The sequence below is a fragment of the Girardinichthys multiradiatus genome, chromosome 15 (genome assembly GCF_021462225.1).
Source record: "Girardinichthys multiradiatus isolate DD_20200921_A chromosome 15, DD_fGirMul_XY1, whole genome shotgun sequence".
In the NCBI taxonomy this organism is placed as follows: domain Eukaryota; kingdom Metazoa; phylum Chordata; class Actinopteri; order Cyprinodontiformes; family Goodeidae; genus Girardinichthys; species Girardinichthys multiradiatus.
Genome location: NC_061808.1, coordinates 38,220,011 through 38,238,718, shown reverse-complemented (window position 1 = coordinate 38,238,718; position 18,708 = coordinate 38,220,011). Strand labels below are relative to the sequence as shown.

Genomic DNA, 18,708 nt, shown 5'->3' with positions numbered 1-18,708 from the left:
TGCCCAATGCCTCACCAAGGGAGCATTGGTCCGCGACGGGGAATTCCCCTTCTAGCGGGGAGAAAATGACTAGCCACCGTTTCCTCTCCTCCGGAGGAAGACGCCTGCAGGAAGGGCAGGTGGACTGCGGGGTCAGGGCCAGGTTAGCATGATCGGGACCGAGGCAGCCCTCGCAGATGGCATGCAGGTCGTAGCCCATGATGTAGCCGGTATTACAAGCCGGGCAAAGGTTGACAGTGCCGACGCTAGCCACTGATCTTGTAGTATAAGTGCTACTATGCTGTCGCTAAAGAAAAATGGGAGCCGTTTGTCCGGTTTCACCGTAATTTATACAGACCGGGGTGGGGCCCACACAGCAGGTGGACTTGGACTAAAGTTTTCAGTGCTGTGCTGTGCGTGAAGGGCTAAACCCACTAGCGATAGCCTTAAAGGGCGAAGCCTATACGAAATAGAACCAGCAGATTGCATCGAGTCAGAGACATGTAGCAGTCACTCCTCCCGGATGAGCATGTAGAGACAGTGGACAGTCACTGGCGTTGACTTTGCAGCAATCCCTCATACTCAGCATGCATGTAGCGACAGTGGAGAGGAAAACTCCCTTTTAACAGGAAGAAACCTCCAGCAGAACCAGAACCAGGCTCAGTGTGAGTGGCCATCTACCACGACCAACTGGAGGTTTGAGAGAACAGAGCAGAGACAGAAACAGAAGCACTCATCCAGGAGTGCTTTCTATAGGAAGGAAAAGTTAATGTTAATGGATGCAGCTCTTTTAGTGGTTTCATCTGTTTCAACACTGTTTATATGCACAAAAAAAACGCACAGAACAGTGTTTATTGTCATTGTTATCCTTTTAAGACTGCTGTTAAATTTGCTAGCAATACAAACAAAAACAAACAGGAAACTGGAAAGCTACATCTTGGGGATGACGTAAACTCAGTGTTCCCAGTTCCAACTTCGGAGGTTAAAGGAACAAAGCATTAACTTCTGGAGTTTAGTTTCTGATCACTAAAAAAACAAAACAAAAAACCATGCTTCAGAGATAGAAAAAATCCCTGATTAGCATCGGAATAACATAGGCCGACTGTCCCTTATCCCGCATTTTATTTTGAAATCGCCTGTCACAAAGTTTAGGTAGGTCAATAGGTCCCTTACAGTGGCACTCATAGCTAATTATGTTTCCCTGAACGCCATTAACGGCTCTAGTTTAAATCTCCAGATGGTTTAATAAACCTTGTTCCAAAACTTATTCAAGTCTTGATTTTCAGCCTGTGTGAATGAGATATCAGTTTATTAGTATTGTGAAGCATTCAAAAGCACTAGTTGTTATAAACAGCATTTACAAACTACGATGGTGATATTAGAGCATCTGTTTGCAGGGATACTGGGACATATAATTGTTATTTGTGTGGTTAACTTGTCTCCATGCATTAACAGCCTATAAGAGACAAAAACTGAACTCTTTAGCGTAAATGCCAGGCATGTTTAAAGGAAAGCAGGCACCGCTCTTCACGTGACCAATACCATCCCTACAGTGAAGCATGGTGGCGGCGGCATCATGCTGTGGGGATGTTTTCAGTCACAGGAACTTAAAGGGAAAGATGAATGCAGCAAGGTACAAAGATATTCTGATTTAAAACCTGCTCCAGACCTCAGACTGTGGCGTCAGTTCAACTTTCAGCAGAACAATGACCCAGAAATACAGCCAGGTTTGGCAAAGGCCTGGCAATGAGCTTTTCATTTGATTGAGCTGTGTTGGAGCAGGGATGCATCTAAAAGCTGCAGGACAGTAGCTCACCAGGACTGAAGCAGCTGTCATATAGCAAAATGTGGAAACAGGGAAGCGCTGTGAAAATATTTTGGATGCTCTATAGCAGGGGTGTCAAACTCCAGTCCTCGAGGGCCAGTGTCCTGCAACATTTAGATGTGTTCCTGGTCCAACACACCTCAAACAAATGGCTGCATTTCCTCTTCAGTATGCAGTCAAGTTCTCCAGAGTCCTGCTAATGAGCTAATTATTTGATTCAGATGTGTTGAAGCAGAGGAACATCTGAAAGCAGGTTACCGGCCCTCGAGGACTGGGGTTTGACACCTGTGCTTTATAGAGATCAACAATAGATCAAAATACAAGAGAACGTGGTGTGCTTGCCTAAAGACTAAAATTAACAAGAGAACGGCTTTCAGGGTTACAAAACAACTTCCATTATAAACTCCCCCGCCCCCTAAATAGAGAACCTAATATATTTTTAATCCGCAAACCACTGCATGAGTAGCTGGTACCAGCGTAATAGCTGCGTAAAACAGACTAATAAAATAAGCACATATAACATCTGCAACAGCTTTAAACCATTTCCAGGTTCAGTTTATTAACTCCATTTGTAACTGTGAAACAGTTTGTAATTCACATAGCAAAGAAAAAAAGTGCAAATGAATCACTAGGAATGCATTTTTCTAGAACTTACTTGATGAAAGAAGTCTAATGACTTATTGGTACAACTGGGGTGTAAAGTATCCAGGTGCTGCCCTAATTTGTTTGGTTTCATGCTGTCAGCTGCCAGAGTTTTTTGATACAAAACACAACCTGTATGTCCTTATTTTCGACCGTATTAACGGTGAATCCAAGGGCAAGGTAGACTTTGTCATATTTTCTGATTTTATGTTAACCCCACTGACAAATCCTCTGTTTTCGTTTTACTACGACATCAAACTTCTCCATCCCTACTCCGTCGGCTCTGTTTACACCGATGCTGTGCACTTCTTCCACTGGTACAGGCAGCTTGCTGGTTTGTTTGAGCACTGCTGCCACCTAGTGACTGGAGGCTTGTTCATCGTTCACGTATGACTAAAGACAGTTGAATCCACCTTGCCTCTCACGCCCCGCTGACTCCTAAACATGCTCCCCTGCGGAGGCACGCCCCACTAATTAAGAAATACTGTAATCTGGAAACAATGTTGAGCAGGCTGTGTAAGATTAGTCACTCACTTTAAATACCTTGTTTGAATACAGATTTTTTCCTGATTCCTGTAATCTTAGCTGCTAGTTTCTTTCAATACAGGTCACTCTCTGTGTTTGAAATAGAAATTATTACGTCTTCCAACAAGAAAGAAATAACCAACTTATAGTGTAAAAATATTGAAAACACATTGTACTTTCAACATTTAAAGGTAAAAGTAGAAGGTCCTTTAGACTAAAGATAAAAGAACACAAACTATAGATACTGAAGTAAGACCTTTACATAAAGGAAATCAACAGTCTTTACTGTAGCACCACCTGCCTTATCATGTTGTCTTTTACCTGCAGGTAACTGAAGATTTTTTTTTGTTTTTTTTCAGCACTAGTAGCCTTTATTTTTTGACAGTAGGCATACAGGAAAGAGGGGGAGACATTCAGCAAATGTCGCCGGGTCCGAGACTCGAACCCGGGACGGCTGCTTCGAGGACTGTAGCCTCCGTATATGGTTGTGCGCTTAACCCCTACACCATCAGCACTGCACCCCTGAAGATTTTTTTTTATTTCAAAAAGTGTTTCAATCTTTGTATTGAAATGAACGTAATTGATTTTTTTTATCACATTACAGAAGAATTTGATTTAACAGTAATTGTGGAAAAAACAAAATAGTTCCAGAAAAAAAATAGTTTCATAACTTTAAAGAAACAAAATCAACATATTAGTGCTTTCAGGACTTGATGTGTGATGCTACAAGTTAGCAACCTTTCCAGTGGTGCTGAATAATTGGTCCAAAGTGTAGATTCCCCCAGAGGAGAGATTCATCATTTACTCATTTGTTATGTAAGAAGTCAGCTTTAGACAACTTTTTACACTCATATTTCACCAATCACAATGCAGCAATGCCAGTTCAACCAGTCACAGATAATTAATGTTAAGAAAGGTTTGACTTGGGTGCGGTGCTGATGGTGTAGGTGTTAAGCGCGTGACCATATACAGAGGCTACAGCCCTGGAAGCAGCCGTCCCGCGTTCAAGTCCCGGACCCGGTGACATTTGCCAAATGTCTCCCCCTCTCTCTACCCCTCTTTCCTGTCTGCCTACTGTCAAAAATAAAAAAATAAAGGCCACTAGTGCCGAAAAAATATCTCTTTAGAAAGGTTTGACTCTAAAGCAGGGGTTTACCAAACTACTTTCTAAACGACACCCACTTTGGCATTTATTTTTCATTATGGCTTTATTATAAAATTTTGGAATGGCAAAAAAATGTTAGAGACATGCTTTAATTTTGATAACTTTGCTGATAAAAACAGGATATGTGATTTTATTTGGCTCTGAAGGTGTTAATGGGATTCAAGATGTTTAGATTCCAAAGGAAAAATGGTCCCTCTATTCTACAACTAAACTGAAGAAGGTATTATCTCAACCAGATGAAGACAAGAACAGCATCAAGGCAGGATGGACACATTAGTAGAAAACTGTACCTGTACTGTTTGCAGAGTTGCTCTGTGCCTCATCTGAATACTGGTATGGATACTGCAGAGATTCATCTGATCCTGGGAAGTACTAAGGGAAATTGAAAAAAACAAAACACTCTGAATTCCATTTTATTCCAGCTCAATTTAGCATTTAAAAACTAACACTAGCTGTGCATGAAAGGTAGTTGGCATACTTGCATAAAACTTTAACACTTTCACTTTAATTCTTACAGGTTCTTTTGAATGTGGCCTCCTGTATAAGAGGGAATCTGAAGGTTGAGCATGAGAAAATGCATGCATGAAAGACTAACCATAGTCATACTGTTCCTACTGGCAGCTGGTATGAAGTTCTTTGCTCTGATTAGTTTCTCCTAACACGTTACTGTGCACTATAACTAAAGACCTCAGCTGTGGTCTCACTTGTCTACGGGACGTTGCAAGTGGTATTTACAGCCCTCCAAATTTAGACAACTTGGCAAACTCAAACTTTATTTTCTCTTTACAAAAAGCAGTAAAACAATTAGTATGCTGCTTTTCTTCTCTGGAGGCATTCTTGGGTCAATCCTAAGAGTCTCTGTATGGCGTCTGAAAACCGTTCCACAATGCTTCACTCCAACCTAGCTGAAACGCTGCAGGAAGTATCTTTCTTTTTCTTCATTGAGGAAAGTTAGTAGTAACATGAACAACTTAATATGAATTTTCCTATTGGTCTAGACAAAGGTTCACAGACTGCTCTACTCCTTGTACCATGAATAGATGTGAACCAGCCGACAGCCTAACTAGGGTTGAATGAACATCTTTCCTTAGCTGTGGCTGCTCTACAGGTGGAAGACCACCACGGGTTCATTAAAAGTGCAGATGGCGAGACCAATGGGAGATGACATATTACCTTCATTAGATGAGTCATAATCTTGACTATCTCTTCCATGGAAGGCCGTTGAGAGGGGTCTTTAGACCAGCAGCGAGTCATCAGGCTCTCAATGGGTTTGGGCAAATTCTTAATCAGTGGCGGTCTTGTACCTGAATCCAAACAAATCAAGTTAAAAAAAAACTTTAAGGCTTGAACAAATAGGAAAAAAATCAAACTGTTTACATCCTCAATCCTGAGAACGAGTTAGCGAAAACCCAGTGATACAGATTTAATACTGACAAACATATTCCCAGGTAATGTTTTTGTCTTCATTTACCAATCTGTGCAAGACAATGAACTGCAGGTGGTGCTGCACATGTCTATGGCAGTGGCTGACAGCTAGACTACGGCCTTTAGATCCCCCCCACAGACAGACGCACTCATACACAAATTGTGACTCACCGTTGTGAACAGCCCACATAATCCGAAAAGCTGGTCCACCAATTTCATCAAAGGGCTTCCTGCGAGTGATCACTTCCCAGAGAATGATACCCCAGCTGAAAACATCACACTTCTCGCTATAATTGCTGCCTGCAAATACAGAGGGACCCACAAACGTTTTCAAACAGACAAAACTCTTCCTCTCATACTGATGACTGATAAAATCAATTCTCTGTGGCAAATTTAAGATGATGGAGAAAGATGTGCCAGAGAAAACAGAGCAGCAGAAGAGCTGTTTTTATTTCCTCACTGCTTTCAGAAGGGAGAAGGATGAAAATATGCAAGCAATTTTTACTGATGAACAGCTCCTGTGTTGCTTAATTACATGGCCTCTGTTGAAGAATAAAAGTCCATATCACAAACCTATTCTAAACTTGCTGTGCTGGTGTGTTTTGATTACTCTTCACACCGATGCAAATTAGTTGTGAAGAGTTCATAGAGAGGCCAGAAGTAAGTTGTTTAATTGCATTTGAGTCGTGTTTCTCGCCTCCAAAAACAAGATAATGACTAGATGTTATTTCATCTTTTCTCTTGACCTTCTCGCCAGGAACACATCTCATCTTATAGCGATATGTTAGGCTCCTGGCTGAATGAGAACACAAATTCTACAGTGTAGTGTCCCTGGGGAAATAAAGGCACAAGTACCAAACCATCCATCTTCTCGCCTAGCTTTGGCGACTACCATCAATAAACCAGAAGATTATGATGGCTGAGGATGAATTTACGATTAATGTATCCAGTGCCAAGATGCAATTAAAGTGAAAAGTGTGCCAGCACAAAGTTATGTGCTAGAAAGAAAACAAATAAATACCTGAAAGCGTTTGTGGTCATTCAGAGAGAATGGGCAAAAATGAACAAACAGAAACAAATGAGGATGCATTCAGTTCCAAAAAAACCAGGAGGCCAGCAAGGATGCCACTTACACTTACCTTCAAATACCTCTGGGGCCATCCATGCTGCACTTCCTTTGTTGTTGGTCATGTGGGTCTGAATGTCACAAGCTGTTCCAAAGTCACATATCTTTAGCACTGTGCCACCAGCCACTAGAAGCAGACTGGAACAAAGAATGTAGTGAAAAAACAAAGAGAAAGAAATAATGTGAAGCATGAAAACATCTGCTCCACGTTGGTCAGCAAAACTAGAGATCCATGTGATGTTGGTTCCTAAACACCCTCTCAGCCATAGACATTCCTTTCTATAATCATTATTTGGTTCTTTTTACCTTGGTAAACATAACCACATGGCTAATATTACATAAAGTGTAACTCGGAACGCTGTCAATACTACACGAATGCATAACACAAACACACTACACCTTAGTTTAGAGTTTTATTCACATCTCCCTCTCCTCTGGCAGATGTGTGTCGGCTTCTAATCACTAGACTTCCAAAGCAGAAACACTGACCAAAGGCTGATCTTCGCAGCTGCAATTAGTTGAATGATTTATATTTCCTATTTATAGGACTGGGAATTGAACTAGGATTATTAAATTATTTTTCAAGAAACTGTACCAAATTCACCTGAGAAAAAATACATTTTTCAGTTATCAAATTATATGGTTTTATTGATATGTACCGTAAGTCAAAATATGACTTAGGCAATTATGCTATGAGGCTAAGGAAATGTAGTTTTATACTTTGGTTTCTTTTAGCAAAGTAACTCAATGGTTCTTATATGATAACACGTTTACTACTACTATTTTTCTATTGGTATACGTATTATTAGTATTCTTTTTTGTATTCTTTAGTATATTATACTTATTTTTTTTCTTTTTGTATTGTATCTGTTTTCTTCTTGACCTGGAATAAACCTTAAAATAATTTTTCTATTAGTAAATGTTAAAGGAGCAGATTATTTTCTTTTAACAAAAATTAAGTTCCTACTTTATTGCTTCTTTGTGTTGGAAAAAAACAATGTGAAAGAGAGCTAATTTTCCCTTTTGCTCAAACGAGAAAATAAAAGAAATATAAGCAGTTCAAATACATATTGCAAATTTTGATATTTTTTTGTCTTTAAAATAAAATACATTTTACTAATTTTCTTCTAGTCTTGTTTTTGATGTGGAACACTGGAAAATCTTGGTCTTTAAAACACAACTTGAAAAGTTAGAAAATAATTTGTGATTTAATGCTTAGTGATGCAGTAGAATAAGTTAGGTTATCTATGAATGAATCGGTTTTAAACATGTTTAAAGTGCTTTAAAAATACTAGATCTCAAAGATTTGATCAAATAATATATATCACTAACTGTACAGTGGAGTAGATATACTGAATTAGGAGGCAACATAACTTTTTAGGACCTTTCAATCTTGTGCTCCCCTGCAGCTCTACTGCAGCCCCCCCTGCTTCCTTGGGAGGATTGTTTGTGGCAGTTTTAGACCTGGTATCGTGTGTACATGCTTACCTGTTCACTACTGCTCAACAGGGACAACTTGCAAACCTCTGACCACACAGACTCTATTTAGCAACTTGACATTTTTTAAGCAGCCAAGTCTTTGAATTAAACTAAACATTTTCAGTATTGTATTATGTTTTTGTTTTAGGGCTGAAACAATTAATTGTATTAATCGTGATTAATCGATTATTGGAATAATCGTCAAATAATTTAGTAATCGAATAATTGTTAATTGTAGTATACAGACTGTAAAACATACTATTTGTTGAAAGATCAACCCACTCAGAACAATAATTAGACCAAAATTCTACAAAATTATTTTTGCATTTAAGATTGAAAAACCTTATCTGCCTGTAAATATGCTCTATCCAGAACTCCTCAAGTGGCACAGCCTTAGCTTCACCTCGTTAAAATTCTGTAAAAAATCTCCTATTAAGCTCCTTTTGATATCCAATAACTAACTGATTAATCGAAAAAATAGTCAACAGATTATTCGATTAGCAAAATAATATTTAGTTGCAGCCCTACTTTTTTTAATCAACTACATTTTTAATATGAGGCAGAGTTTGACAGCTTCATGACCTAGAAAGTAAAAGGTTATTTACTTGTCGAGGTAAACTTCTAGTGTTCTAGTTCAAGCTACATTTCAAAACAAGCTTATTTGAATATGAAAAAGCTTAACCAGGTATGCTGTCTGTAAACACCTTCCTTACAAGATCAGAAAGTAAGGTCAAGGCCCTTTAGTGATAGTGAAATGATAGACAGCAGTGTGTATAGTGAGCAGGAGCAGCATACTTGGGTGGTTTGAGGTCCCTGTGAATGAGAGCCTTTGGTTTCATGCCATGGAGATAGGCCACACCCTGGGCACACTGAAAACACCAGCTCATGGCATGGGAAGCTGTGTAATAAGGGAGGGGTTCAGCACCATGCAGCACTGTGAACAAGAGAACACTGTCACAAACAACCACCACCATGGATAACAGACTCATAGAACCAGGCAGCAAACTGGGTCCTGTAGGTCATATATCTCAACATTTCAAAAGACTCGCGCTGACTGTCTCCATCTAGAAGCTGTTTCAGCAATAGAAAAGCTAAAACTAGCACATTGGTGTTGATAACAGCATTCACAGTAGAACCAAAGAACCAAAGATCACCAAAGCTATGGTCCTAAAATATGGGTCCAATGAGTAACTTTTACAGAGATTCAGTAACTTTGGAACAAGAGAGATTATAGAACAGAAACCAAAAACAAGCCTAGTAGGCTGTGTTAAATACCTCCAGCTCTAATTAATGCAATGCACACCTTCCAGCTTCTTTAATTAACATAAATCAGCCTGTCTGACTTGACCAGAGACCTGAGCAGAGGCTTTCTTCACTCCGTGAACTCGGTGAATAGCCATTAATGGTCCGTCTGCACTACCAACAGCTGGTGCTCAGTTTGAGAGCAAACCACTGAAAGTTTATTTGGATTTCAAACAAAGGTCTTGTAAAAAACGGAATGCCTGTGACATAGTGGAGGTAACATTTAGATAAAGTATTTGAAATCCTACATTATGTAAAGTGGAAATTCATTCTTAACTCAGAAAAGGACATACATGCAAGAAATCAGGAGTTACTTTGTGTGCTCGTCTGTCTTTGGTGAAAAGGATAACATACAAATCTTACTTTCAATTTGATTTTTGTTGCTCATATCTTCTCAAGTTCCATTAGAATATATACAACATGCCCAACCACTACAAGCACTGAAAGTCACTGTGCAATGACAGGTTTGTCAAGGAACCAAACAAGTAACTGATCGTGCATACAGTGAAAGGATCAACTGAAACAGGGCTGTTTCTCATCTCACAGCTGTGGTCTTTATGCCAAAGAGAGTGTAACAGAAGCCACCACACGTTGCATAATGTACTGTTCTCCAGAACAGTATCTGGACTAACCATTGTACAATGATCCACCTTCAGCATATTCCATCACGAGGCAGACCTAAAGGAAGAGAAGACCAGAGAAAACCCTCTTCAAATAATCCAGACAGAAGCTGCATAGTGTGCAGTAACACCTTACTTAACTTACCGGGTTTTTACAAGAACCATACAACTTCACAATGTTGTGGTGGTTCACACGTGAAAGCTGTCTGAGCTGGAGACAAAGAAGAAGCATCATAGATCATTCTCTCTGCAATAACATCTGAACTGCTTACAGGCAAAATAAATATATCCCGTTAAAATGGCCCCAGGCAGAAAATATCAGCTGGCAATATTTGCTGCTCTGAAATGATGTGTCACATGTTAAAAACAGTTGACTAATGAAAGACAATAACAAGTTTAGCCTTTATAGTTACAATGCATACAGAAAGTATTTACAGCGCTGCACTTTTTCCACATATAGTTATGTTACAGTCTTATTCCAAAAGGCTTCAAATGAATCTCTTTCCTCAAAATTCTACACACAATACCCCATTAAGACAATGTGACAGAGGTTTGTTTGAGACTGTTGCACATTCATTACAAATAGAAAACTAGTAGTAAGTACGACCGGGGCTGAGTAGGGACCATTTGTGACGTGAAAAGACTGCTGTTCACTGATTGGCCATGGGACCAGGAGGAATGAGAAGTATATTACCGAGGTAGTGCAGGGATAAGTTAAGAAAACTCAAATACAATAATATTAATGACCACAATGGCTGCAGTGGATCAAACCGAAATATAATTTTACTATTTACAAATTATATGCCTATTATACCCATGCCTGAAGGCTGAAAGAAGAGAAAAAGGATACATCAACAGATGGGTGCTGTATTTAATAACATCAGAAGATCAAACAAAAATAAATCCACTGTTTAGACGCACAAACAAAACACACAAAACAATACCACCATAAAACAGCGTGTTTGGTTCGGAAATTTAAGGATGGTCTTTGGGCAAACCACCGGCTGCAGTAGGAGGGAGCAGACAGAGAGAAGCTGCCCGTAATCACACTGCCTACATCAGTTCAAACAATAGAAAAACCTTGCTCAATCCACAGAGAACAAATATCCAATATCCAACTTAAAACTAATTTCACCGTGGTCAAACGTTGACAGTTTTGCGCTTTAATCTTTATCCTCATAATTGCCGTGGCTGGGACAAAAACTTCCACATAAAGCTCAAAATTGTAACTTCTTCAGGCAAACTTTGGAGCTTTACCATCCAGACAGCAGCGTTTGTCCTCTCTGCTTCTCCTTCCTCCAAACATGACATCTGGCATTCACACCAAAGAGTTCAATCACTGTCTTATCAGACCAGACAATTGTGTTTCTCATGGTCTGAGAGTTCTTCAGGCACCTTTTGACAAACTCCAGATGGGCCGCCATGTGCCTTTTAGGAGTGACTTTCGTCTGGCCACTATACCATACAGGCAGGATTGGTGGATTGCTGCAGAGATGGTTGTCCAGAAGGACAACCATCCAAAGGTTGTCCTTCTGGAAGGTTCTCCTGTCAGATCTACAAACAATTCCTTTTGACTGGATGCTTGGTGTTTGTGCTCTGTCAGTCAACTGTCAGATCTTACATAGACAGTACCTTTCCTAATCATGTCCAATCAACTGAATTTACCACAGGTGGACTCCATTTAAGCTGTAGAAGCATCTTAAGGATGAACAGTGGAAACAGTATGCACCTCAGCTAAATTTTGAACTTCGTGGAAAAAGCTGTGAATACTGTGAATTTAAATGTTTTTTTTGTTTTCTATTTGTACTAAATGTGCAACAATTTGAAACAAACGCCTTTCACATTGTTATAATAGGGTGATGTGTGTCGAATTTTGAGGAAATAGATTAATTTAAAATCATTTGGAATAAGGCTGTAACATAACTAATTGTGGAATAAGTGCAGCGCTGTAAATACTTTCTGGACGCACTGTAAAACATGGTGCTGTAGCACAAACTGGTGTTAGAAGATAAAATTAAACATTTGATTGACTATATTTTATGAATGGTCATCTCCAGGTCTGGACAATTTAAAAAGGGTGACAACAGAGTCAACTGGATTTTTTAAATGTAGAATCCTTATCAAATATTACCCATAGTTTTTAATAATGTTCATTAGCTTAAAAGTAACGCACTGACATCTGTAGTGGCGATGCCACTAAATAAAGTACATACGTTAAAAAAAAACGGCCCAACCACTGTTTAGCTGCAATAATGCAATCAAGTAGAGTGGAGAATATTGCTGCAACATGGCTTTAACTGGAGCTCCAGTGATTTAAACTTGAAACCATGTTGTATCTATGTTTGACTCTTAAACTAAGAAAGGAAGTTGTTCTTGTGTTGCCCTGTTGTGTAGATGAAGTCGACAAATAAAAATACTGCTAGTCAAGCTGGCTGGCAACACACAGGCATATGAGAAGCTTCACGGGACTTTTAAAGTGCTGCAGTTGGCAGCAGTCTATGGGTGGGTTACTTTTTTGTTTTAGCAAAAATATTCTCTCATCTTGTTCTTCTAAAGCAACAACTGTCGAGTGTGCAGGTAAGTTTAAATGTGTTGTTTGTTATTTTAACTCCTCTTATGCTGCTGCCATTTCCAGAGTGTGGCAGCATTACTTTCTTATCAGTTTATCTTGTTTTTAGGAGAGTGACTGCAGTGAGTGGAATTCTCTGATATTATTCCATGTTTTCACACTTATTTGCCAAAGTATTGATACATTCTGGAATTAAATTGCTCATTTTTCAAAAGGATAAAAAGGCTTAAAAGTGTCTTTACAGAAACAATACCTGCAAGAGGCGTAAGCAGAGTTTATGAAAAAAAGAATTTTGTGGCATTTACAATACTTATAAAGTTATTTTAGTGGCTGTCAGGGAGTGAATAGTAAATACAAAAGCAGCACAAGCTAATACTCTGCAAAAATTTTAACATGAGGCATGTTCCTAACAGTTATAATATTGGGCTGAGGCAGATGGTCACACAAAAAGAAGCAAAAGCAACCCTGAGTAGATAGCCTGTGATTAATTCAGAACAAAAGTTTCCTTCTTTTGAAGCTCCATGCACATCTCAGAATCTTCAGCTGAAAGTCTGTCAGTATGCTAAAGACTAGAGAGATGCCGCAAAGGGAACACCAGCCGGAAAAAGGAACATAAATAGCAGTAGCAGTGTATGCTTAAAAGAAGAAAATAAAGAGCAGACTGGATATTATGGAGATTCTGTGATGTATGGAGCAAAATGTACCATTGCTTTTCCAGTGTTACGAGAACATCTTTGGTGCAGGTGTCAGCTATAAAGTTATGACAAATTAGAAAGCATGAAATGCTCCAAATTATGTGGCACTGATACAACATCAATAACCTGACAAGGCAGATCATATTAGTATATGCCCTTGTATTTTTAATGAGTGTCTAACAGTGCTACAGAACAGTGGTCTGACTTCAGTGCCCTGAAGTCAGAACTTCAAGGTAAAAACTCCAGAGATTTCAGACCACTTACTGGTGTAAACTATTTAATAGCACTTCTGGCAATTTCTCTTAGGATTGTTACAATACTAAACTTTCAAACTCGATACCAATACTAAGAAAGACACTTGACACTCAATACCATTTTCAATACTACTGTAACATCTTTTGAAGGCACAGGGTTCTTTCTAGCTAAGACCAAAAATATGATTATATTTCAACTTCCTTAATTAGAGGAAACCCAATAGGTAGTGCACAATTCAGCCCTTTTTTAAAAACAAATATCTAATTTAAAACTTTTACTTCCCTGGTTGTTGGAACAGAAGACAAGATAACACTTAGTTTCTATTAATATCCATTAGGGATGTACCTTTGATTTAGTCGCGCAGTTATTTTACATTATTATAATGGCGTATTTTTAAGCCATTCTAATGAAACAACCCGGCTGCACGGTGGCGCACGTGGTAGCACTGTTGCCTTGCAACAAGAAGGTCCTGGGTTCGATTCCCGGCCAGGGTTCTTTCTGCAAGGAGTTTGCATGTTCTACCCGTGCATGCAAACCGGTTCTCACCGGCTTCCTCCCACAGTCCAAAAACATGCCTGTTAGGTTAATTGGACCCTCTAAATTGGCCGTAGGTGTGTGAATGAGTGTGTGCATGGTTGTGTGTTGCCCTGTGATGGACTGGCAACCTGTCCAGGGTGTCCCCTGCCTCCAGCCCATAGACTGCTGGAGATAGGCACCAGCTTCCCCGCAACCCAGTACAGAATAAGCGGTAGAAGATGACTGCTTATTTTTAGTGTTTCACTGTGTGCTTTCATCGGTCTGTTAATTTAATGTTGATATAAGTCATTTTACAGTAGAAGGACAAATAAAGTATGTATAAATTGTGTTTTAAAAACAACCACGAATATGGTGCATACAAAACATATTAGTGTGAACACGGATTTTCTCCAGGGTTAGGGCAAATATATTCAGCAGGTCTGAACAGTTTCTGTCTTTCAGGTAAATATGCACATTTTCTTTAGCGACCAACAACAGCAGCACGGTAGGTAGCTATGGGTTTCTACTTCTGCTCTAATGGTCAGCCTTAATCTGGCTCCACTGCCTGATGATATTAGCCACATTAGCCCTCAATGTCTTTACAACTAACCGGAGAAGTAATGGAGGTGGGGGTCGCATCTTTAAATAATTTAGTTTTTTACTATCGATCATATTGAAATATCGATTATTTTGACAACCCTAACTGTCGCACTACGGCACACATTTCTAATATGGAAGATATTCCTATTGTGTTTGAACACATACAAATCTGAACTACAGTGGAGAGAACAAATATTTGATACCCTGCTGATTTTTCAGGTTTTCCCACTTGCAAAGCATGTAGAAGTTTTTAATTTGTATCATAGGTTCTCTTCAACTGTGAGTAAATGAATCTAAAACAAAAATCCAGAAAATCCCATTGTGGGATTTTTTAGTAATTAATTAGCATTTTATTGCCACTGTTTGCAATTCCAGATATCAGACATTTCCTGTAGTTCTTGACAAGGTTTGCAAACACTGCAGCAGGGATTCTGGACCACTCCTGCATACAGATCTTCTCCAGATCCTTCAGGTTTTTTGGGCCGTCGCTGGGCTATACGGAATTTCAGCTTCCTCCAATGATTTTTGATTGGGTTCAGGTCTGTAGACTTGCTTGGCCACTCCAGGACCTTGAGATGCTTCTTAGAAAGCCACTCCTTAGTTGCCCTGGCTGTGTACTTCGGGTCGTTGTCATGCTGGAAGACCCAGCCACGACCCATCTTCAATGCCCTTACTGAGAGAAGGAGGTTGTTTGCTAAGATCTCCTGAAACATGGCCCAATCCATCCTCCCCTCAATACGGTGCAGTCGTCCCGGCCCATTTGCAGGAAAATATCCCCAAAGAATGATGTTTCCACCTCCCTGCTTCACAGTAGGGATGGTGTTCTTGAGGTGTTACTCATCCTTCTTCTTCCTCCAAACACACTGAGTAGAGTTTAGACCAAAGAACTCTACTTTTGACTCATCAGACCACATGAGCTTCTCCCATTCCTCCTCTGGATCATCCAGATGGTAATTGGCAAACTTCAGACAATCCTGGACATGCGCTGGCTTGAGCAGGGGCACCTTGCGTGCTCTGCAGGATTTTAATTCAAAGCAGCATAGTGTATTACTAATGGTCTTCTTTGAGACTGTGGTACCAGCTCTCTTTAAGTCATTGACTAGGTCCTGCCGCATAGTTCTGGACTGATCCCTCACCTTCCTCATGATCATTGATGCCCCACGAGGTGAGATCTTGCATGGAGCCTCAGACTGAGGAAGATTCACCACCATCGTGAACCTCCTCCATTTTCTTATAATTGCTCCAACAGTTGTTGCCTTCTCACCAAGCTGCTCGGCTATTTTCCTATAGCCCATCCCAGCCTTGTGCAGGTCTACTATTTTATCCCTGATGTCCTTACACAGCTCTCTGGTCTTGGCCATTGTGGAGAGGTTGGAGTTTGTTTGATTGAGTGTGTGGACAGGTGTCTTTGATACAGATAATGAGTTCAAACAGGTGCAGTTAATACAGGTAATGAGTGGAGAACAGGAGGGCTTCTTAAAGAACTAACAGGCCTGTGAGAGCAGCATCCTTACTTGTGTTTAGGTGATCAAATACTCATGTCATGGATTAAAATGCAAATTAATTACTTAAAAATCACACAATGTGATTTTCTGGATGTTTGTTTTAGATTCTGTCACTCAAAGTTGGAAAGTACCTATGATAAAAAATAAAGACTTCTACTCCCCACTGTACATTGCATTGGCTCATATTTCTACTAGAAGTTAACACCAGAACAGTTAGCAAATCCCACCAGTTTTCCAACTTCAAAGTAGAAAGTACTCCACTTGAGTGTCACCATTTGTAGATACAAGCTTTGACTTTCGTGACATTTTGGCTCCATGTCCTTCAGGAATTAAAAGATATTTTACTGATGGATACATAACAAATACTACATCAGACCTTCAGGGGTCCAGCAGAGTTCAGGTAAGAGTCAAAGGTGATCTAGTGGCAAACCAGAAAACCCTATGGATGCTGCCGTGATTACTATGATAACACATAATATAGTACACATTTATGTTTTAAACCTAAACCAACTGATCAAAAATCAGGATTTACATCTTGGCAGTGTTGTTACTGTACGTGATACAGTGCTGTAAGTAAAGATGAACAGTACCTCAACAGTAAACGCTTTCCTCTCTGATTCACTCTCAATGGTCTTGATTGCAACATCTTTGCCTTTCCACTTGGCTTTGCAGACAACCCCAAAAGCTCCTCTTCCCACCACCTACTCAGATAATTAACAACAAAGTGATTACCAATCAGGATCAAAGTAATACTACATTAAGGAAAAGCCATGTTCTATGGACGCAACCCACCTCTTCAACTTCAATATCCTCATAGTTTATTTCTTCAAACGGATATCCAGGTGGTGTTTCCAGCATATCAGAGGGTGGCAACGTTTGAGACATTACTAGCTAAAATAAGCTAGCAAACTACTGAAAAAAAGAGACATTTGGAAGATAGAGAGAATGTTTATAACAACTTGTAATTACCATAAATTAGGAATAGAAGGGTGTAGCCGAATTCAACAAATCAAGAATAAAAATAGCACAATCGTTTGGTTATAATGTTATTAAAAAATGTCTAATTCAATGAATAATTGGGTGAACCATGTTTCTAACACATTGTTGCAAGCTGTCAGAACGGCATAATGACAGCAGCTACTCAGCAGGGCTAACAGAAACAGTCCCTTAAAAAAAAAACTCACCATACTCATAAAGCAAAACTTTGGCTTTCTAGTCGTTAATTCGACGATGCAAATCTTACATTATCAATGTAGAGCGGAATGAACCACGACTTTGCCTTCGACAAACTACAGTCCCAGGTTATTCTACCAAGGCCTACATGTGAAAGATAGCCATCTTACGTTAGCCTCCTAGCCTGGTAGCTGCTGTTAGCTATGGGGACTTGAACAATCCAACCCTTCGTTATAGATGTGTCAGCAGTGACATGGGGATGTTCTCTACCACTCCTGTTCTGGAAGCCGAAGAATACCGTCCATGTTTAGGAAACGCTTCTCCCTGTCCACTGGACAGCCAAACAACTTTTTCCAACTCGTCAAGCTGCTTCTCTCGGTGTTATTCTTCGCCGAAGCTCAGCAGCTCCATCAGGAAGTGTGTGTACACAGCAATTATGTCCCCTGAACACTAAAAGGCTGAAATTTTCTCGCTGTCTTCCTAAAAACAACAATAATAGTAATAATAGTAAATAAATAATAATAATAATAATGATATAAGTAAAAGCCCAAGATCTAGGCAATGGAAATATTTTTCAACAGCAGTAATAATAAACTTAGTGAACTGTTTTAGTTTTAGTAAGTAGCCAAACTCATTATATAATTGTAAGTTTTACTAAATTTCTTTCCCTTCATTCCTTACCATCATTTACGTAAACAATTTATACTCAAATAATATCAGAAGTCCTTGAATAATAGTGCCCTTCTTCAATGCGGAACCAGACTTTGACTCTAACAAAAAGAACAGAAGAAAATCCTGAAGTAAAAAACACCACATCAAGGTAATTTAAAGTCTATTCTACCTAAACATTTTAGCACAATGGCAATCAGTGGCTTTAACCCATAACAGCTATGAAAAAAGTCTGAGATTGATGTTGTTTTGCTCTGATTTGACTGTTTTTAATGACATTCTGGAATCTGCTGTTGGGAGGAGGTGGGAGGAGATTACTCCTGTAAGAGGAGGATATGCTCAGGGGATGTAATCTACCGATTTGACCTGGTACAGTGGAAACGCAGATAAAAAAAAAAGGTCCCAGCTGAATAAAAAGGTTTCCAGAAAGTTAAGTTCTTTCAGAAATAAGCATGAAGAAATCTGCCACAAAACGGCCCAGGTAGTGTTTGGAATTAAAGGTGAAGCCTTTTTAGCTTTTACTAAGGCAAAACAGGGCATGCTATTATGTGCCATTGGATAATGTTTTCAAAAAACCAGTCCAGTAAAAGCTAATGAAGTCCACTCTGCCTTATTAATTATTCAGATATTAAGTAGCC

General features: G+C 39.4%; 1 protein-coding gene across 9 annotated transcripts in view; it reads right to left on the bottom strand.

Moving 5' to 3' along the window:
• map3k7 (mitogen-activated protein kinase kinase kinase 7) overlaps positions 1–17,825 on the bottom strand; it is a 50,454-nt gene extending 32,629 nt beyond the window's left edge. For 2 of the 9 annotated variants that reach the window (XR_007041768.1, XM_047387692.1), the window contains exons 1-10: positions 17,572–17,825; positions 17,021–17,140; positions 16,819–16,929; positions 10,234–10,299; positions 10,101–10,146; positions 8,962–9,100; positions 6,701–6,825; positions 5,733–5,861; positions 5,310–5,440; positions 4,427–4,508 (exon numbers count right to left, since the gene is read on the bottom strand). Coding sequence is in view for 8 of the 9 variants with exons in the window: in XM_047387692.1 (XP_047243648.1) it covers positions 4,427–4,508; positions 5,310–5,440; positions 5,733–5,861; positions 6,701–6,825; positions 8,962–9,100; positions 10,101–10,146; positions 10,234–10,299; positions 16,819–16,929; positions 17,021–17,113 (922 nt within the window). In the remaining variant the exon portion in view is untranslated. Of the gene's footprint in view, positions 1–4,426; positions 4,509–5,309; positions 5,441–5,732; positions 5,862–6,700; positions 6,826–8,961; positions 9,101–10,100; positions 10,147–10,233; positions 10,300–16,818; positions 16,930–17,020; positions 17,141–17,412 lie in introns of all 9 variants that reach the window. The other 7 variants (XM_047387684.1, XM_047387691.1, XM_047387686.1 and 4 more) reach the window with 6 other exon arrangements.
• Between the last annotated feature and the right edge of the window lie 883 nt (positions 17,826–18,708).